This window comes from Vespa mandarinia, chromosome 2 (genome assembly GCF_050613455.1).
Source record: "Vespa mandarinia isolate Hongniang chromosome 2, ASM5061345v1, whole genome shotgun sequence".
In the NCBI taxonomy this organism is placed as follows: Eukaryota; Metazoa; Arthropoda; class Insecta; order Hymenoptera; family Vespidae; genus Vespa; species Vespa mandarinia.
In genome coordinates this window covers 12,021,453-12,040,674 of record NC_140811.1, presented here as the reverse complement: position 1 = coordinate 12,040,674, position 19,222 = coordinate 12,021,453, and the positions used below count along the sequence as shown (strand labels likewise).

The window sequence follows — 19,222 nt, the reverse complement described above, 5'->3', positions numbered from 1 at the left end:
CTTATCGGAACCATTTTTCTCAGTGGAATAGTGATCGATCGATCGATAGATCGTTATGATTTACTAACAACTATGAGCTCGACAAGTTGCTGTATTTAATAATAAGTGTATCAAAAAAAGAAAAAAAAGTGGTTATTATGAATAAGCTTTTATTTTTTTTAAAGAGAATACTTAAGGAAACTTAACTCTTGATATCATCCAATATTTTATGGCATAGCTATGCTACCATATAGATCTGTAATTACAAGTACATTGTACATTATAAAGATTTTTGCGAAGGTGTTATTACGTGACTGAGTCATAGTACCAAAAAAAAAAAGTAACAAAGAAGAAAATACAAAAAATAATAAAATCTAACATAACATCTTAAATGCTTCCTAATCATTAAGGTTTCATCTCTGTATGACAATGCAAGAGAAGTTGGAGATATACTTGTACATTACGTTAAAATGCGTATGCTTATACAGAAATTATACATCTCTATACAATGTTTTAGATGTTCTATAATGTAAAGAACGAACGGATTGAGACAAAAAAAAAGAATAATATAACGGTATATTATTTTGAGAGTACATTATTTAATAATCGAAAATTTTTGATGCCCACTCCTTTTTATGCGCAAGGGTACAGACAAATTAGAGAAGCATCATTAAAGCATTTGACATTGTGCAAGCTACCCTGTTTGAACAATTAATAAAATCAAATTCTTATAATATTATTTTTTCCGAATAAAATTTTATAAAATAAATACATTGCTTATAAGCATATAATTATAAATTTAACGTATCATTTTAATATGATTTATAATAATAATAATAATTTGTGTGCCTCTATCATAAATTCGGGAACTTACTAACTCTTAACATAGACATTTATATATTGAGTTTCAACAACAGTACGATTTAATTTCTATAACGTAATTATGTGTTATATATTCGTAAGAGTATAAAATGTATGTTTAAAATTATTACACTTTTGTATTCCAATTTTTCGTACTTCGCAGGAGCAATTAGTAGCGATTCACAGCCAAAGTACTTGTCCACACTGTTGTACCGACGTGTAATCTGCTGCTTGCTTTAAAAGTAATTATTGTTATTTAATTAAACTAACATTTCGACCGCCCGTATAACAAATAGGCGCTTCGCATAGGTTCGGATATGTAGCTTTATTTCCATTACCCTCGTTATGCTCCTTCTCATCCTTCTCCTCTTTAATAGCTTCTCTTTTTATGTCCTCTATTCCGTGATCTTCCTTTACATGTAATATCAGTCGTGTTAAAGCATAAAATATTTTGTCACAAAGATCGCATTGATATGATTTTCCGTCGGCTGCTTCCAAACAATGAGCATGCTCTTTCATAGGTAAATAAGCCTGTCTGTGCATAGCTAAATGTTTTTCATGATCCATTGCGAGAACAAATTCGTAGGAACAAATTAGGCACTTCAAATGATGTTTCATCCACATTGTGTGTGCCTTTAATCTATGTAAGCTATCATAAACTTCACCACAGACGGGACACTTTAAACACTTGTGATTTTGTAATATGGTTTTATTTCCATACAATCCTCCACATTCTTTACACTGGTAAGTCCGCCTTTTTTTGCAAGCATGTTTAAACCAATGTTTTTCTAATTGGGGCAACAAATCAAACACTAGTTTACACATTGTACATACAAATCTTCCTCTGCGATCTCTCTTGATACTGAAACTTAGAGAGCAAATACCCCAGTGTTTTTCAAAATTACTTTTGCGCATTATATTTTCATTGCAATATTCGCACTGATCTTGGTGCTTTGACAAATGGGCGAACAACATACCAGGTTCTGTGTTAGTATATTCGCAAAATGAGCAAGTATATGCTTCTCTTTCCTTATACATATGTGTAAAAAGATGTTTTTGAAATGAGGTCGATGTGAAAAACATAGCACCACAGGCTGGACACTTCAAATAAGGTTTACCACGTTCTGTATAATAGAGAGGAAGAGGTCGGAAACTCTTCAACCAATTGTTACTTTCCTTAAGATCTGCCTCATTTTTCTCAAACTGACTATTATCGAATGTTTTGGTATTATAATTTATTTGTTCCATGCTTTCTTTTATTTCTTTCGAAGTCTCTGTTTGTTCCCCGTTTTTAATACCAATTATTGCTTCTTGTTCGGACACAAATTCGCCCAACAATATTATCTTATTGTGCTGTTTTGAACTATGTTGAATTTTAGAATTTTTTTCAAAAGGGATCAAACTATCATACAGTTTCAGTCCTTTAGTCGTAGTCACAGCTTTATCATTAACTTGTTCAAGACCAGTTAAAATAACAAATTCTTTTCCATTAGGAATAGAAGTGACGTATGATACCGACGAATCTGTATTTACATTATTCCAAGAATTAGTTGCAGACTCACCGTCAACATCTGATCCTTTCTGAAGAAGTAAGACCTTGGATGCTTCTTTCTCCAAGAAATCTTCTTCGTCAGATTGTATAGAAAGCAAAGCGTTTTTTAGAATGCATCCACTACTTTCTTCATGTCCCTTATCACCTTTTTTTCCTCTACAACTTTCTTGGACTCGTACGGTATTAGTTGTAACACCGTCGCTGTCAGAGTCTTTTGACCTTAGCATATTATTATTGCATTAATGTGGTGCACACTTAAATAAAAAGAGGCGCTGAAATAGATAAGAAAAAAAAAAAGAAAAAAAAATATTAGTCATAGCAGTTATGATATATTTGTAATGATTATTAAATATCCAAGTACTTCTCACAAATAACCGTATTATAACCGAGATTAATTTAAAATAATAATAAAAGAGGTCAATAATCATTTACATACTTGCAACCAGTAACACCGTAGAGTTGCATTCATTTTTTTGGGATACGGTACAAGTCATTGCGTATACCATAATGTCCCCACGCTATCATTCGTCGAAAAAAAATGCGAGGAGTACTGGTAAAGAAAATGTACAGTATTTACTTTGCAAATGTCACATGTAACCTTTGTTGATGGGATAAAATTTGTCAGTATCTCGATCATAAGGATCAGCTGTTTCTTCGTTATAAGCAATTGACAGATCGCCAGATTGAAGATACGCGACACTGCAGTTTAACCAATTTATCTACATTCTTAGCGTTGGTATGAAAAGTCTACCTTTCGATTGGTTGATTCCGTCGTAACCGAAAGATTCTCTGCGCGATCTACGTTTTTTTTTCTTTTTTTTTTTTTTCTTTTCTTTTTTTTATATATATGTATATATAAACAACAAGAAAAAGAAAAAAAGAAAAGAAAAGAAAAAAAAATGTACACGTTGAAGAGATATAAATCCGGTTTTCTTACAATTAACTAAAAATTACGATATATATATGAGATATATTCAAATATAAACTATTTCCTCTTTTAAACGTGATGGAATGTATACATTCTATAAATTACCAACATATTGATCAGTAATCTGTTTTATCGACAATAGATTAGAAAGAGCATCTCCCACCAATACTATTCTTTCTTTTTTTTAAATACGATCACTATAGATTTAACAAGAAAGTTTTTTGTTATGATCCAAAAGAATTTACAATCCACAAAAGTGATTAAATTTGATACAAAAATAATAACATTACCAACACTTTGTCACAAACAGATTATAGCGCTAATATTGGTAACAATTAAAACTAAGAATTGTTATAGCTTGAAAATGCACGATAGTTACCTTAACAATGAGCAAACGCGAAGGGTGTCATGGCGGTTATGATCGAATTGGTTGCTTACTTATTAGCGGTAGTCACGTGATTTTGAATGTATTAGTATTTTAAGTATTAGTTATCTTAAAGTAGTTTGATAAAGTAAACTCATTAAATTATTTGTTATATAAAGAGCCGTAGAAAAGTTAAAAAGAGAGAATCTTTTTTTTAAATATAATACAGTATGTACATATATATATATTCGACATGATATACTATACAATACATAAATAAATACGTTAATATTTTATCAAATAATAATACGAATTTGAACTAAAATAAAAATCTAATTTATGAAAAATTTATATGGAATGTACTTGTAGGCATATTGTACTGTCAATAATTTATCGTTATAAACTTCAAAAAGTTAATATTTAATAATAAAAGTTCAAAAGTACTCATTTAATTGTCTTTTGGTACATATCGCTACATATTATTTCCGTCCATCCATATTAATGGTGGATTTTGTGTATCTATGAGAACTTCTTCCTTGACTTCTTGTTTTTGTTCTGGCTCAAACTCATCAATATCTTCGTTATCTTGTACTGACTGAGGACCAGTCGATTTATATTGAAACGCGGAATGGGATAAGTCAACTTCTACAGGGAATAATGTTACTGCCGATAATAAATCTGCGCTATTAGCGTAATATTTTGCTAACCCAGATGCAAATTTTTGTAATTGCCATACGACATCTTGAACATGTTTATTATCGAGCAGTTCTAATTTAACGAGCACATCTGCTCTTAATTTTGCAAATTTAGCACGAGCTTCTTGTCGACATCGTAGAACCAATCGATACTCATAATTTCCAGTTTCAACGCGATAAAGAGGTTCCTGTAATACCGCATAACTTTGTTCTTCGTCATCTAATTCTTTAACTTTCAAGCAATACGAAAGATACTCGAATTTTGCATCTGCATATTTGCTTATCGTTAAACGTGTATCTGGTATTGCTTTATGAAGGTATGTGCCTAAATCATTTAATATAGGTTTCAGCGTTTTTAACATAGTCACTCCAAATTTTTCCATTTGTCTATGTTGTTCTCCGAATTGTCTAAATGCTTCACTAGCACGTGGCTGTGGCTCTCTAACACCTATCGCTGCGAAAGTATCTCCGAATACTAAAATAAACACAAATATTTTTCCATCATTAAAAAAATTTTATTTGATATTTCTTAAGTAAAATAAAATGATATATACTTGCCTTTGTAAATTTGAGTGAGATCAAAAAAGGTATGTAATGTTGCTTTCGCATGAGAGACTAATCCCCTATATAAATTTTCTGTACGTTGCAGAGCATTTAGTCTTTGAACAAGAGCATCATTGCAAAGAATAGCACGCGATAAACCAAGTGCATCAGCAGTTGCACTACCCATCCCTTCTACTAATCGATGTTTAACCTATGATCATTAATGGATGGTAATGCTTTGATAATCAAATAATTTATATTTTGTTTATTATAAACTAATCACCTTTTTCAAAGCAATGTCAAGAGTACGTCCTTGCTTAGGATCAGCATGCAATTTATTGTAATTAATGCTAATTTGGGAATCACAAGACTGTATCATTTTTGCAACTTCTACTTTTGTTTTACCCCTTACAGAGACCCCATTTACAGCTACTAGTTCATCCCCAGATTGAAGAGTACCATCCAATGCAGCAGGTGTATTGTCAAAGATTTGTATAATATATAGACAAGGACAAAGAGGAGATCCACCACCAATACTGATACCAATGAGGTTGTTGTTATCTTTTTGTATTACTACATTTCCAGAAGTAATAGTCATACCCCTAATATATTAACAATACAAAATATTTATTAGTATTTGATCATATTATTTGTTTACTACTACTCTAATACTACTAATAAATTTATTATTAAAAAGTAAACAATATATATATATTTCACATACATATAGATTATTTAGTATATTTACTGTAATATTTCATTAAAAAGATATATAGTATAAACATGCAGAATCATAAAATAAAGTACTTTATTAAATTAAGGAAAAATTTTTATTATCCAATAAATACAAATTCAACTGATTGAATTCATCAAACTATCGAATAAATGAAAGAGACACTCACAGTTGAATATTGGGAAGCTGTGGTATAGATTGATCTTGTGCGACCAATTCTACATCTGGTCTGTATTCCACAAGAGCAAATAATAGCAGAGAAGAAATTAAGCGATGATATATAAGCAAAATGTGCAAAAAGATTTTTTTACAAACATAAAAAAGAATATATATAAAAGTACTAGTGCATACATGCGGTCTTCCATCATGGCTAATTGATGCAATTCAACAATAGCTGGTGGCACGGTGGTTACAGAACCAGGAATTTTATCCTTGATTAATCCACTTGAATTATTAACTGAAGCATTGCCATGAGATATTAATGAATTATCCAATAAGCTGTTCCACCGCGCCGTGGCATCAGAGCATGCATGTTATAAGAAAAAGGAAGCACATTGAAACTGTAACGAAACATATAACAAATATAAATAATTAAGATCTATGATTATCTAAGACCAACATTTTATCTTCCTCGAAAAAGAAGTCATCTTCAAAATCCATGTTTGATTCTTCAAATTTTTCTATCACTGTCTGTAATGTTAGTAAAATATCAGTGAAAAATCACATGTACGTGTTAATATGTATTAAAATCATTATTAAAGTCAAACTCTAAATCAATGGAAGAAGATTAAAAACATAGATGACATATAAATTAAATATGAACTTTTATTGTTAATCAGGATATTGATTAAATTTCAGTAATATGAATCAGTAATTTGAAATTCCAATAATTTATCTATACCTAAAATAAGTTAGATGTCTGTCAAACAAATGTTAGTATACAATAAAGACTTAAATGTCAAATACAAAAGCTTTGATCGCCATCTGGAAATTTGATGACGTCATATTCACTCATGATACTCGTCAAAAGAAAAGTGTATTAAACGTATAAAACTACATAATTAATATATTTTCGACTTATAATATATAAATTTATTATTAAATTTCATTTATACAATCGATATAATCATACATATATATATATATATATATATATATATGTATATATATATATGTAAGCAATATTGAAGGCTATATTAAAATTATTTCATAAAAGACCTGAAGAGGGCTGAAGTGTGTTATGGCAGTAGAAAGAAATCAAATGACTTTCTATAAAATTATAAATATTTTATGGTTAAATACTTCATGTTCCACGTTGACGAATTGACGCGACGTTGTTGACCTTCCACGTAGCATGCGACAATGGTAACGGTCTCGTTATGCCGGAGTATTCAATCGTAGATTCAGTAACAGAGTATATGTGAAATCAAATTAATCTTTATACATAACAGAAAAGATAGTATACAACTAGTGAATTAAAATGAAGAGATTCAGTCTTTTTCTCTTATTAGCCATTCCTCTTATCATTTTAAGTGCAAACAGAGGTAATGTATAATGAAATATTTAATCATTAAAATGTATATTCTTTGATATGGTGACAGTGACAGATATAAAAATTAATAATTATCGTCATTCTTAATTTCTTTTTCAAATTTTTTTTTCATATAAAATATATTGTCTTTACCAATTTTCGAATATAATATTAATGAGAATTTCTGACAGATTTAATTTCAAAAGATCTAATTTCATAACCTAACAAAAGGGTTTATCATTATGACAAAAAGATTTTCATATAACATATTTTTATGTACAATAGTAAAAATTATTTAATATTAAAAGTATTCAATTAATTATAAATAATAATTTTATATTGGCATATATCAAATCACATAAATTTTTTTTATATTTTTATATTGAACAGGATCTGGTGTAGCTTATGCTCAAGAAGATGAAAATATTGATGATATAGTAGATGTAGAAGGTGAAGACAATACAGTTATCACAGATGATGAATTGGAAGAAGAAACAACTAATGCTTCGGCTGATGCAGATACGACCATTTTGTTTACTAAACCTATTCATAATGCGTTATCCACCCTCGGTATACGTTTTATATTCTTATGTATAATTTTATTTAGCATTTCTAATACATATTTGGTTAATAAAAAATAATAATTCTGTTTATAGAGTTACCAGCTGGAAATTTGGTAGAATTTCTTGTTGGTTTCACTAACAAAGGTGAAAATGATTTTGTTTTGGAATCATTGGATGCCTCGTTTCGTTATGCCATGGATTTTAACTTCTATATTCAAAACTTCTCTACATTCTCATTTAATAGAGTAGTAAAACCAAAACATGAAGCAACATTGGCATATTCTTTTGTACCTTCTGAAACATTTGCAGGAAGACCATTTGGACTAAATGTTAATCTTAATTACAGAGATGCGGTATGTAATAAATTAAAAGATAATGTTAAATACATTGATAAGACCTTATAATATATATTTTTGTAGAATGGAATCGGCTATAGTGAAGCAGTTTATAATGAAACAGTACAAGTCATAGAATTAGATGATGGATTGGATGGAGAAACTGTGTTTCTTTATGTGTTCCTTGCCGCATGCGTAATATTGACTTTAGTTGGTGGACAACAACTCCTATCATCTTTTGGTCGCAAATCTCGTTCTTCCACAACACGTAAAGCACCTATAGAAATGGGAACATCTAATCCTAATAACGTAGATTATGATTGGTTACCAAAGGAAACTCTTAATACACTCAGTAAGTACAGGAGTACAGGATCACGCAATAAATCACCTGAAACTTTGAATCCGCCACGTGCTTTCAATGATGTCAAAGAAAGAAATGTGATGTACAAAAAGAATAAACATAGACATTAAATTGGTTATAAACTTATCGGAGAGAATTTTTTATACACACTTTTTCTAGATAAGTCCCCCAGAACACCAAAACAAAAAACCAAGCAAAGAAAAGGAAAGCGGACATCTCCAACAATGTCTGGAACAGAAAATCATTCAAATAATTTGAATAATTTATGAAAATAATGTCTATGATTAATATTCTTCATTAGGTGAGATAACAAAAATGTAATTTGTAAATTGTCATGATACCTGTATTATAAACATCATCATATAAAATTTGGAACAAAACACTTGATATCATAATAAGCTATTATTTAAATAATATGAGATTAGTATATAACAAAAAAAAAAAAAAAAAGAAATGCAAGAAGTGTTGTGTGTTTCATTTGTACAATTTACATAAAAATTTTGTAATTCCATAAATATTATTACCCAGCATACATGTTTCTTTGTAAAACGAGATGGGTATGTATGCATCTATGACAAAAAAGAAATAAACATGTGATTGTTTTATGATTATACTCGTATTAGACACACGACAATGTGATCAGAATAAACTAGCCATTTTATATAAGTATCTTTATGATATATTGCTTCCCCTTACATTTTTAATAAAATTATATAAATCCACGTGATTAATGTTACAGTTTATTTCTTAATAATTAGAATAGAAAATATAAATTTGTTATTCACCTCCTAAAAAAAAATCAATTTTGAAGAATAAAAAATTTGGAAAATTCGTGCAAAATTATATCTTAGTTCGTAATCATATTTTAATTATTGCTAATTTCATTGTTCGAGTTCAGACAATCGAAATAAAGAAAGGTCTTTGACTTACTAAGCCACTGAACTGTTGAGATGTGGAATACATATAGCGACACCATACTTTGAAAACCTACTCTTAACTTTTCTATTCTAACCTATAATGTGCAAACACGAAACGGAAAGTAACGTCGTATCAGATCTTATAAAATAATCACACGTCAGCCTTAGCTAATAGTAATAAGTTACGGTAAAGTGCACAGTGGCAGAGTGTGAAACGCATTTGAAAACATAAGAAAATGTCAGACGTGAGAGACTGGTTTAACTCATTACCAATATTTACAAGATATTGGTTATTGTTTACGGTTAGTTTGTCATTAATCGGTAGATTTGGTTTTATACATTCATCTACACTCGTATTATCCTATGATCGATTTATAAACAATTTTGAAATTTGGAGGCCAATTACCAGTGTCCTTTATTATCCTACGAATCCACCAGCAGGATTTCATTTTTTAATTAATTTGTATTTCCTCTACAATTATTCATTGAGATTGGAACGTGGAGAATATGATGGAAGACCAGCAGATTATTGCTATATGCTATTGTTCAATTGGTTATGCTGCGTTATATTAGGATTCATTAATGGCTTCCCATTGCTCATGGATCCTATGGTATTAAGCGTATTATATGTATGGTGTCAACTAAACAAAGATGCTATTGTTAATTTTTGGTTTGGTATGTTCTTATATTTTTCTAATTAATTTATCCTAATGAATAGATAATAAAAAAAATATTTATCAATTTTTAATAGGTACAAGATTTAAAGCTATGTATTTGCCGTGGGTATTATTTGGATTTAATATGATCGTTTCTGGAAGTGGCATGATGGAGCTCTATGGTATATTAATTGGTCATATCTATGTATTTCTTAAATTTAAATATCCTCAAGAACTTGGAGGCAGAGAATGGCTTGTTACTCCTAAAATTTTGGAAACATATTTTCCTCCTCAAAGAGGTGGAATTCGATGGTTTGGCAATGCACCTACGGAAAGACCTGGTAGACAACAACAAGCTAGAAATGTATTCGGTGGTCACTATTGGGGAAGAGGACATGTATTGGGAGAGTAGTTTTACATATTTAAAATATAGGGAAGGTATCACTTTAATGTTATCAAAGTTATTATCAAATCAGTAATTCAATTTATCGTCATCTGTACATCTTTGAATGTTATTGTATAATACACATACATAAATTAAACAAATAAAAATTGCAATCGGAAACAGAGAGATAAAGATATAATTAAAAAGTGAAAAGATATATCTAAAATGTAGTTATAGATATTATAGTCAGTTACAATTTCAACAATAGCAATTGATTTGTTAAACTTAACATTGATAACTATTTATCTTTTTAGATAACTAGATATATCCAAATGTTTTTGTAATGTACTTTTATAATTTAAAAATAAGTATTTGATAATAATTCAACAATATATATTTACCTTACTTTATAAATGTAATTATTTTCTGTATATTTCCATAAATAATTTAATAATAAATGGCGATAGAGAAAAAAAGTCAAATGGAAAAAAAGAATTATGATTTTGCAATTAATGTTTAGCATATGAAATTTTAACTGTATATAAAGAAATAAAAATTTAATAATTTCTTTTACTAATTAAAATTAGTAATGAGCTTTTTTGTACAGAAATATCACGATACAAGAAAATAAAAAGGATGTAGCTATGTTTTTTAAAAGAAATAGGACAACTATGGAAATAAATGTCTAATACATAAAGAAATGTGATTTTTATATCTTTTATATTTCCAATGCCTTATGACAAATCTGGAAAGAAAAGTAATACATGATGCTTAATACAATATAATAAATAATTTTAATACACTTTTATATAAAACATATGATTTATTAATGAGGTTTTCTCCTCAGTGGCTATGATACCTGTCAGTATTTAACTTTGTAACAAAGTAAATACTAATCAGGCGGATGGGATGCCAACCCCTACCAAGAGCCCAAAACTAACACTTTTCTTTACAATATTATAGCTTATATTAAAGTTATTTTCTGATATTAAAAAACCAAAAATTCAATATATTAAATTCTTATAAATATTATAACGGAAAGTGTGAGGAAAGGGCTCTATACTTACTAAATCATTCTTCTGGAACTTCTAATAATCCATTATTTATATCGTCGATAAGATCATGAGGAGGTCTGCCTTCTACAGTACAACCAACAGACTGACACGTGCCAAGAATTTCTTTTACAGTGCCGCTTAGTTTTCTAGACATTGATCTTTGTCTCATGGCACGAGCAATAGAAACTATATCATCGAATGATAAGTTTCCACTATGCTTAATATTCTTCTGCCTTTTTCTATCTCTTGGTGGTTCTTTGAGCGCTTTTATAACTAAAGAAGCAGCAGATGGAACTACAGAAATGGTAGCTTGCCTATTTTGAATTGTGAGTTGTACAGTAATTTTTAAGCCCTTCCAATCACTGGTAGCTTTGGCAATATCGTCACCAACTTTTTTGGGTGACTGTAAAATAGAATTGGTAATGAAAACAAAACTCAAACATTTTTTTTATTTATGGTATTAACATTAATATTTATATTTTTAGCTTACCAAACCAAGTGGACCAATTTTTGGAGCAAGAGATGAAGTTGCTCCAACTTCACCACCAACGCATCTCAAATATACTATAAAAAATTATACATCATTAATATCACCTTTTTATATATTTAATAATTTCACTATAATAATGTCTTTAAAATACCTTTCTTAATTTCATTAGGATCGAATTTGGGAGGCATTGTATATAATAATTTATAAAAACTTGAAGAATTAACTTAGATGTTATTGGATTTTAGTAACGATTCTTTCCTACATATACACGCGACAAGTTACACGTTACGAAAGAACGGAAAGAGCAATGTGATGGCAACTGGTAACATACTACGTGATTCAAAATAACTTTTCAGGGTTGCCAACATTAGTATGTATATTTTACTTTTTATTCTAAACAAAAATAATTTGTCAAAAAAATTTTGCGCCATTTTTAAAATATTATAATTGAATCCATTAATTCATATTAATATTGTTTTTATAAAATAACTAAGTTTTTATACTTTAATCTTTAAAATGTTTAATATATTAGGTTAGAAAGAAATAGAATATTAAATTCATCTAAAGATCTTCTCTTGCCATAAACTCCTCGTATAAAAGGTAGCAAAATTAAATTTGTGCATTTTTATTTACGTTACATATTTATATAGAGAAAATCAGAAATACAAAGTATATAAAACGTACTAGAGCCAAACTAACTGTATTCGATGACGTAAATATTATTTGGTATCAATTAAAGAAAGAAAATATTAAAAAAAAAATAGAGAGAGAGAAAGAGAGAGAGAGAGAGAGAGAGAGAGAGAGAGAGAGAGAGAGAGAGAGAGAGAGAAAATTATATATAGTTTTGTTAATGGGCATAAATTTGTTTTTACAGTTCATCTTCTATCTTTATTATTAAAACGAAAGGCTTTCACAGAGCAGAGTTATGCCTTTATTACGTGTACGCGTAATACATGCCTGTATCTGCCTGCGTAATATATGTCTGTATCTGCTGTGTAAATAATGAAAAATACATGTATACATTGTATACTTGTTTGTATACTAAGCGCGATAAATGTTACAACAGTGTGTACAATTTATATTTATGACAAGGTTCTGTGTGAATCGAAAACAACAAGCTGTAGCGCAATGATATAGATTTTTTTAAATTCCTTTTTATTATTATTATTATTATTATTATTATTATTATTATTATTAACTTTTTTTCTTCTTCTCTTTTATTAGTGAGCGGCGTTATTTCGTCGTCCTCGTCTTTTGCGGCCTCCTCCGGAAGAACGATTAGAAGAGGCCCATTGTTCGTAAAATCGTTCTGCCTCTAACCATTCCTGGTATTTATACCACCATTCTTCCCATTTGATGTAGTCATCTAAAGTAAGGTCTCGTAAATATCCTCTTGCTTTGTAATAATCGTATCGAACTCGTACATCGTCCCAACATTCTAAACCTCTTGGTCCTTGAGCCAATAATGATTCAGGATAATGTCCAGGAGGTGGAGATTCGTAACCCAATCGAGCGATTCTTTCTTCACCCTCTATTACAACTTTCATAGCATTTTCTCCATCTTTAGTGATACGCATATTTTCCATATCTCTACGATCCACGCTCCATTGAGCCATTTTACCAAATCTACAGAAATAAAATTTCTTTGATGAATCTTAGATTTTTGATCGGTTACGTTATATAATCGAACAATGAATGTATTTATACATTTCAAATTATGATTCGATCAAAATAATTGTTTAAATAATACCGTTCGGATAATGTCATTCTCGGTGGCCCTACATGGGATGCTGTAGAAGAACTGTCGCTATCTTCACTAGGTGAGGAGTCCGGTGGTTGACGCATCATCGGCGGTGCTCCATGGCTCGAATGTGTCTTTTCTACTTTTACAGGTTTGCGCATCTACACAATATATAAAATGAAAAATGTAATAATATCGATGATATCCAGAATATATTGTGAAAAACGTATTACTGCGACGGAATTTATGGCAGCTGGAAAGAAAAAAAAAAAAGATAATTAAAGCAGCATCTATGCTTCGGATTTACATGGATAATATGCTACTAATGAAGAATCAAATTAGCAAATAATGAGATAATATATAATAGATAAAATGTAAGGAAATATACCAATGGTAGAGGATCAGGAACACGTGGATCCTCGGGCAATCTGCTATGATGTTTCTCCTTGCGTCTAACCTTGGCTTCTTTTTCTTTTAAAGCCTTATAATCCTTCTGATGTCTCGGTGGAGGTTGAGGTGCTGGGGGTGGTGTACGCGGACGTGGTAAAGGTGGTGATCTTGGTCTAGTTCGAGGTGGCAGAGCACGCGAACTCGAAGGCACAACCTCTTTAGGATGTGCACGCGCACGTACCGGTGTGATTGATCTTGAACGCGAACGAGATGGTGGTGCTATACGACGACGTTCCTTCGGTGAACAGACGGAACATGATCTATCCGAGCAGGTACTCCCTGTACTAGGACTTCTCGCAGCTCTTCCTCTTGTATGAGAACGTTCTCGTGGTGATCTAGGGCTTCTAGCACGAGGACTACGTGGTCGTGGGCTGTGAGGACTTCTTGGTCTAGGACTTCTTGGACTACGAGGATGACTTCTACTTGGTTCTCCACTTGATGTACCTCCGACATAAAGTTCTTTATATCCACTGTGTCGCCATCTATTCGGATCACGTTCTTCTACTTCCAAAAGCTTTTTATTCCAATAGCTCGACTGAGACTCACGAGCTTTTCGCATGACGGTATCTAATTCCCTCCGTTTGCTCGAACTTTCACCATGTGGTCTAGTCTGGGAGACGCTAGTGTCCATCCTAAGTTTGCTCGAGCTGCTACCACTGCCTCCTCTCCTTCTATCATAGTCTCGTGACATCACTGATAGAGATACGAGTAAAATATTTCATATTAAATATTCGTTATAGATTGAAGAAGATATGAGAATAACGAATATGTAAGAAGGATCCGATGGAAAATTGCTTTTTACCTGAATTAATGAATATTTTTGGAAGATATAGAGGATGTAAAAACAATTCAACACGACGATCCCAATCCTTCCTGTGAAATCACAGTTTAGATTTCAGAACATGACAGTAATACGGCTGCAATAATGAATATGCGCGTTGATCTAATTGCCGTAGAATCTCGAGAGTAAACCAATGCTCGTCTCTTTGCGTTGGGCTGCCTAAACGGTTGATTGGCCTACGTGAAAAAATATACGTAGCAAATCGGTATCATCTTGCGTTGAGTCAAAACACTAGCAGGAAGGTTAGTGTATTTTGCGAAGCGCAATTGCGCTTCGTATTGTTTTAACAATGATAAAATATGAAGAAGAATAAGAAGAAGAATAAGAAGAAGAATAAGAAGAAGAAAAAGAAGAAAAAGAAGAGGATGATGAATCGCGAGATCCAGAATATCCGAAGTTTTTTATTTTATTTTATTACTATTATTATTTATTATTATTATTATTATTATTATAAATCTTTTTTTTTTTTAGTGGACGTATCACCCGTACGCGATGCCTTACCATCGCCACTCTCTCCGTATGTCCAGAATCGTGTGGTACGCTTCGATCCACGATCCATATAACGCTGCGCGCGCGTGTATGAACTTTCGAACGCTTCGAGAAGCGAGTTTTTAGATCGCACGAACGGAAAAACAGACGAACGGACAGATAGACGGACGGACGGACGGACGGACGTATGAGCAGTCGTATGTATGAACAGTTGGTGGACATAGAAAGTCTAGAAATGCATTGTCGTTGAAGCGAGCGCATCATCTTGGCGGTATCGACAAGAAGAAATTGGTAATAAGCCATATATGTATATATATATGTGTGTATACACACACACACACACACACACACATATATCTGTCGGCACTTGTCGTTGCTGTTGTTTACAATGCATTGCCATTGTCGCCGCCATTGCCGTTCCGCCGTCGTCTCACCGTCGGCCCGCTGTTACGACCGTCGAACTTGCACAAAGTGCGCGCCGCCTCGGGAGCAGTGCGATGTTGCCGTTCGGTATTCCGTACCGAATAGCCGCGTGGGCGCGCGCGCGCGCAACCGCAACCGCAATCAAGCGAGCGAGCGAGACCGCACGATCCTCGGGCTCATCGTCAAAGATACGCGAGTATATAAGCGTATCGTCCGGCCTAATCGGTGCCTGGACGAAACGTTCTTGTTTCTCGAGTCATACGACGACGACGACGACGACGACGATGACGACCGCGATGACAATTCGTCGAAATGACGACGAAAGAACCGTTCACGTTCTTTCCCTCCTTTCTCAAGGGAAAGAATGGACGAATGATGATACGTCAAGGTCGCGCAAATTTGCGAACGATCAAACCGCGACACCGTTTTGGTCATTGTACGTACGTACCAGAGAACGAGCGACGAACGAACGAGAACACGAACCAACAATCGCGAATATCTTCGCGGACCGGTTTCGAGAAGAGATTTCGAGACTACGACTCGAACATCGACAAGCGAAGAGAGGAGTATATGTGTATATATATATATATACCGCGTTCTCTCTTCTGCCTCCTTAGCACCCCTTACTTTTTACTCTTTTTTTTCTGGTTTTTTTTTTTTTTTTTTTTTTTTTTTTTTTTTTTCTCGTAATTTTCACGAACGCAAGAGCGAAGTTCGGTTTCTCTCGCTTCTCCTTCCCACTTTCCTTTTTTTTATTTTTATTTTTTTTTTTGCGCACTGGCGGCAGTACACACCTTCGCACACTCTGATTTCTCTTTTTATATCCCGATTTTGCACTAAAATTTTTTTTTGTTTTTAGTTTTTAGTTTTTTTTTTTATATATACATATATATATATATATTTTTTTTTCGTGTTCTCTTCTCTTTCTCTCCCTTTTGCCTTTATTTGTTCAAAGGAAACAGAAACAGGACTCTCATCTGACCCTCGCGTCAGCACTTGGGCTGCGGTATTTTTTTTTTTCGTACCGAAGCGTCAAAGCCGTTCATCCGCTCGCGTCTGATGGTTATCACCTTGAAAATCAATCGGCCATTCGCCGGAGCGCGACTACTTCCTTCGTTATTTTCGTATCACCGCGATCACCGGACTTTGAAGGAACATTCGGACTAACGACGACACTCACTTTTCTCACCCCGGCAACTCGAAAACTTGCATTTTCTGGCACAAATTCTCCACAAAATCACTTCCGCGTGTGACGTAGTATCTCAATAGGGAACGAGGAAAGACGTTGCTTTCCCAACTCAGCAAAATGAGTACCTGTATGTAGTCGTCTACTTGCCTCCTTCGATGCGATACTAATATTATTTTTAACGAGTCGTAACGACGTCGAGTTTTAACTGGTCGATTTTAAGAAGAACGGAAACTTTCGTCCAATCAGTGACATGACGATTTTCTCTGTCCTGAGCATTCGATCGTGCTCATTGGTTGAATCAATAACGCTTTCTCATTGGTAATCTCCATTTAAACTTCTATTATTCGTTGAAGATTCACTCCGCTAGATATATATTATGACTAATGTAGAAGGGTGATAATTTTCGTTCGTAATTTTATTATTAAATGTTTGTTAAATATGGTGATAGCTATAGGTTTCGAGGGTAGTGCGAATAAATTAGGTATTGGAATTATACGTGACGATGAGATTTTATCTAATGTACGAAATACTTATATCACACCACCGGGCGAAGGTAAGTATAACCTAATATATATTATTTTCTATTTTATAATTTTCTCATTAAATTAGAACAAGGAATTTCTTTTTATTTCTCTCTCTCTCTCTCTCTCTCTCTCTCGTGATAAGGATTTTTACCACGTGAAACTGCGGAGCATCATCGAAAATGTATAATTGATGTTCTTAAGGAAGCATTGTACAATGCCAAAGTTTCTATGAAAGAGATCGACGTCATATGTTATACGAAAGGGCCAGGAATGGGTGGTCCTTTGACAGTTGCTGCGTTAGTGGCTCGTACTATGGCTCAGATTTACAACAAACCGATGGTAGCGGTCAATCATTGTGTGGCACATATCGAAATGGGTCGTTTAATTACTGGTAGTACAAATCCTACTGTGTTATATGTGTCAGGTGGAAATACACAAATTATTGCATATTCTCGTCAAAAATATCGCATATTTGGAGAAACAATAGACATTGCCGTTGGCAATTGTCTAGATCGTTTTGCAAGATTGTTGATGCTTTCCAATAATCCTAGTCCTGGATACAACATTGAACAGCTTGCGAAAAAGTAAGTATTAAGTATTAAGTCTTTTGACTTTACTTACGAAAAGATTGTTATACGAAAGATTTTTATATTTGTAAAGATCGTTAGATATGTCTGACACAATGGAAACTTAATAAAATTTCATGAATGTAAAAAGGGGAAAGAAGTTGGCTCCATTGCCATACGTAGTAAAAGGAATGGATGTATCTTTCTCTGGTATTTTAAGTCATATCGAGGAACATCTTTCTAATTGGATCAAGAATGAAGAATATACACCAGAAGATTTGTGTTTCTCTTTGCAAGAAACAGTTTTTGCCATGCTGATCGAAATAACTGGTAAACAAATTATTTTTTTTTGTCAATCAAAATAGTTTACATAGTTCTGATAATTCATATCATTTTTTAATCTAATATATTAATAATTATAGAAAGAGCGATGGCTCATGTGGGAGCAAATGAGGTATTAATCGTGGGTGGTGTTGGATGTAATGAAAGATTACAGGAAATGATGTCAATCATGTGTAAGGAAAGAAACGCAACATTGTATGCAACTGATGAGAGATTTTGTATTGACAATGGCGTTATGATCGCTGTCGCGGGATTGTTACAATATAAGAATGATGGTCCTACCCCTTGGATCGAGACGACCTGTATACAAAGGTATAGAACCGATGATGTACACGTTACGTGGAGAACCTAAGATGTTGAATTTTAATAAAAATATGATTATTTTATTTTCTGAAGGTAGTTCCTTTATAATGATGTCAATCATTCCTTATTAAATTAAGTATATATGATAATAATAAAAGATCTATTTAGAATAAGTAGAAAAAAGTAACAAAAAGTATTAATTCATTAATTCTCAAGATTCATGGATTTATGGATTCGTGATTGGAAGAAAGATTAGATACGTGATTTGTAGTATAATAAAAAATACGACGGGTCGTCGCTGTATTGAATAATCGAAAAACGGTAGTAGCGTTAGATATGTAGGGTAGTGGGCGGGAGTAGGGATGGGGATGTGGGCGAATGTGACACCAGCAACGAAAGATACGCA

The 19,222-nt window shown here is 32.5% G+C and overlaps 7 protein-coding genes across 26 annotated transcripts; 3 read left to right on the top strand and 4 right to left on the bottom strand.

Annotated features, from left to right (window-relative positions):
* Positions 1-27: 27 nt before the first annotated feature.
* On the bottom strand, positions 28-3,770 carry LOC118440007 (uncharacterized). 5 transcript variants are annotated; one of them, XM_035862430.2, is made up of 3 exons: positions 2,829-3,198; positions 1,179-2,664; positions 28-1,074 (listed from the first exon to the last, which is right to left on the bottom strand). In XM_035862430.2, exons 2-3 carry the CDS (start codon positions 2,617-2,619, stop codon positions 1,010-1,012), a joined length of 1,506 nt encoding a protein of 501 aa, XP_035718323.1. In that variant the 5' UTR covers positions 2,620-2,664; positions 2,829-3,198; the 3' UTR covers positions 28-1,009. The 5 variants fall into 5 exon arrangements, with proteins under 5 accessions (XP_035718323.1, XP_085511436.1, XP_085511438.1 ...); XM_085655310.1 differs by lacking the exon at positions 28-1,074 and adding an exon at positions 3,700-3,741 and having other exon boundaries at positions 1,093-2,664; positions 2,829-2,942; XM_085655312.1 differs by lacking the exons at positions 28-1,074; positions 2,829-3,198 and adding an exon at positions 3,700-3,770 and having other exon boundaries at positions 1,093-2,664.
* A 250-nt stretch (positions 3,771-4,020) lies between these two features.
* On the bottom strand, positions 4,021-6,678 carry PICK1 (protein interacting with PRKCA 1). 5 transcript variants are annotated; one of them, XM_035862520.2, is made up of 7 exons: positions 6,557-6,678; positions 6,275-6,345; positions 6,007-6,153; positions 5,825-5,884; positions 5,206-5,524; positions 4,938-5,133; positions 4,021-4,854 (listed from the first exon to the last, which is right to left on the bottom strand). In XM_035862520.2, the coding sequence occupies exons 2-7, from the start codon at positions 6,313-6,315 to the stop codon at positions 4,157-4,159; spliced, it is 1,461 nt and encodes a 486-aa protein (XP_035718413.1). In that variant the 5' UTR covers positions 6,316-6,345; positions 6,557-6,678; the 3' UTR covers positions 4,021-4,156. The 5 variants fall into 5 exon arrangements, with proteins under 5 accessions (XP_035718413.1, XP_035718419.1, XP_035718438.1 ...); XM_035862526.2 differs by lacking the exon at positions 5,825-5,884 and having other exon boundaries at positions 4,022-4,854; positions 6,557-6,676; XM_035862536.2 differs by lacking the exon at positions 6,275-6,345 and having other exon boundaries at positions 4,024-4,854; positions 6,007-6,215; positions 6,557-6,666.
* Positions 6,679-6,944: 266 nt separating this feature from the next.
* On the top strand, positions 6,945-8,827 carry l(1)G0320 (signal sequence receptor subunit 1 l(1)G0320). Of its 2 annotated transcripts, XM_035862648.2 has the most exons (5): positions 6,945-7,199; positions 7,577-7,756; positions 7,843-8,102; positions 8,169-8,436; positions 8,605-8,827. In XM_035862648.2, the coding sequence occupies exons 1-5, from the start codon at positions 7,136-7,138 to the stop codon at positions 8,712-8,714; spliced, it is 882 nt and encodes a 293-aa protein (XP_035718541.1). In that variant the 5' UTR covers positions 6,945-7,135; the 3' UTR covers positions 8,715-8,827. The 2 variants fall into 2 exon arrangements, with proteins under 2 accessions (XP_035718541.1, XP_035718533.1); XM_035862640.2 differs by having other exon boundaries at positions 6,946-7,199; positions 8,169-8,827.
* Positions 8,828-9,426: 599 nt separating this feature from the next.
* On the top strand, positions 9,427-10,810 carry Der-1 (derlin 1). Its single transcript, XM_035862687.2, has 2 exons — positions 9,427-10,037; positions 10,114-10,810. The coding sequence occupies exons 1-2, from the start codon at positions 9,599-9,601 to the stop codon at positions 10,428-10,430; spliced, it is 756 nt and encodes a 251-aa protein (XP_035718580.1). The 5' UTR covers positions 9,427-9,598; the 3' UTR covers positions 10,431-10,810.
* Positions 10,811-11,104: 294 nt separating this feature from the next.
* Positions 11,105-12,260, bottom strand: RpL12 (ribosomal protein L12). Its single transcript, XM_035862701.2, has 4 exons — positions 12,100-12,260; positions 11,949-12,022; positions 11,471-11,861; positions 11,105-11,148 (listed from the first exon to the last, which is right to left on the bottom strand). Exons 1-3 carry the CDS (start codon positions 12,134-12,136, stop codon positions 11,475-11,477), a joined length of 498 nt encoding a protein of 165 aa, XP_035718594.1. The 5' UTR covers positions 12,137-12,260; the 3' UTR covers positions 11,105-11,148; positions 11,471-11,474.
* An 840-nt stretch (positions 12,261-13,100) lies between these two features.
* Positions 13,101-17,209, bottom strand: LOC118440843 (uncharacterized). Of its 9 annotated transcripts, XM_085664701.1 has the most exons (6): positions 16,687-17,177; positions 14,942-15,156; positions 14,686-14,832; positions 14,078-14,583; positions 13,699-13,850; positions 13,101-13,574 (listed from the first exon to the last, which is right to left on the bottom strand). In XM_085664701.1, exons 3-6 carry the CDS (start codon positions 14,828-14,830, stop codon positions 13,169-13,171), a joined length of 1,209 nt encoding a protein of 402 aa, XP_085520827.1. In that variant the 5' UTR covers positions 14,831-14,832; positions 14,942-15,156; positions 16,687-17,177; the 3' UTR covers positions 13,101-13,168. The 9 variants fall into 9 exon arrangements, with proteins under 9 accessions (XP_085520827.1, XP_035720390.1, XP_035720426.1 ...); XM_035864497.2 differs by having other exon boundaries at positions 14,078-14,832; positions 17,073-17,209; XM_035864533.2 differs by having other exon boundaries at positions 14,078-14,832; positions 14,942-15,012; positions 17,073-17,207.
* On the top strand, positions 17,194-18,902 carry Tcs3 (Probable tRNA N6-adenosine threonylcarbamoyltransferase Tcs3). 3 transcript variants are annotated; one of them, XM_035864573.2, is made up of 5 exons: positions 17,194-17,634; positions 17,807-17,944; positions 18,030-18,189; positions 18,323-18,501; positions 18,594-18,902. In XM_035864573.2, exons 1-5 carry the CDS (start codon positions 17,520-17,522, stop codon positions 18,863-18,865), a joined length of 864 nt encoding a protein of 287 aa, XP_035720466.1. In that variant the 5' UTR covers positions 17,194-17,519; the 3' UTR covers positions 18,866-18,902. The 3 variants fall into 3 exon arrangements, with proteins under 3 accessions (XP_035720466.1, XP_035720457.1, XP_035720449.1); XM_035864564.2 differs by having other exon boundaries at positions 17,807-18,189; XM_035864556.2 differs by having other exon boundaries at positions 17,748-18,189.
* The last annotated feature ends 320 nt before the right edge of the window (positions 18,903-19,222 follow it).

Coding starts and splice junctions, on each gene's coding strand:
- LOC118440843 (XM_035864497.2), bottom strand. CDS start 14,830: ATGTCACGAGACTATGATAGAAGGAGAGGAGGCAGTGGTAGCAGCTCG. Junction 13,851..14,077: donor TTCCTGATCCTCTACCATTG/GTATATTTCCTT, acceptor TATATTGTGTAG/ATGCGCAAACCTGTAAAAGT. Junction 13,575..13,698: donor AGAATGACATTATCCGAACG/GTATTATTTAAA, acceptor TTATTTCTGTAG/ATTTGGTAAAATGGCTCAAT.
- Tcs3 (XM_035864556.2), top strand. CDS start 17,520: ATGGTGATAGCTATAGGTTTCGAGGGTAGTGCGAATAAATTAGGTATT. Junction 17,635..17,747: donor TATCACACCACCGGGCGAAG/GTAAGTATAACC, acceptor TCTCGTGATAAG/GATTTTTACCACGTGAAACT. Junction 18,502..18,593: donor CATGCTGATCGAAATAACTG/GTAAACAAATTA, acceptor TAATAATTATAG/AAAGAGCGATGGCTCATGTG.
- RpL12 (XM_035862701.2), bottom strand. CDS start 12,136: ATGCCTCCCAAATTCGATCCTAATGAAATTAAGAAAG. Junction 12,023..12,099: donor TCCTAATGAAATTAAGAAAG/GTATTTTAAAGA, acceptor AATTTTTTATAG/TATATTTGAGATGCGTTGGT. Junction 11,862..11,948: donor AAATTGGTCCACTTGGTTTG/GTAAGCTAAAAA, acceptor TCTATTTTACAG/TCACCCAAAAAAGTTGGTGA.
- LOC118440007 (XM_085655312.1), bottom strand. CDS start 2,619: ATGCTAAGGTCAAAAGACTCTGACAGCGACGGTGTTACAACTAATACC.
- Der-1 (XM_035862687.2), top strand. CDS start 9,599: ATGTCAGACGTGAGAGACTGGTTTAACTCATTACCAATATTTACAAGA. Junction 10,038..10,113: donor TATTGTTAATTTTTGGTTTG/GTATGTTCTTAT, acceptor AATTTTTAATAG/GTACAAGATTTAAAGCTATG.
- PICK1 (XM_035862520.2), bottom strand. CDS start 6,315: ATGGATTTTGAAGATGACTTCTTTTTCGAGGAAGATAAAAT. Junction 5,134..5,205: donor TTGACATTGCTTTGAAAAAG/GTGATTAGTTTA, acceptor TAATGATCATAG/GTTAAACATCGATTAGTAGA. Junction 4,855..4,937: donor TCTCACTCAAATTTACAAAG/GCAAGTATATAT, acceptor TGTTTATTTTAG/TATTCGGAGATACTTTCGCA.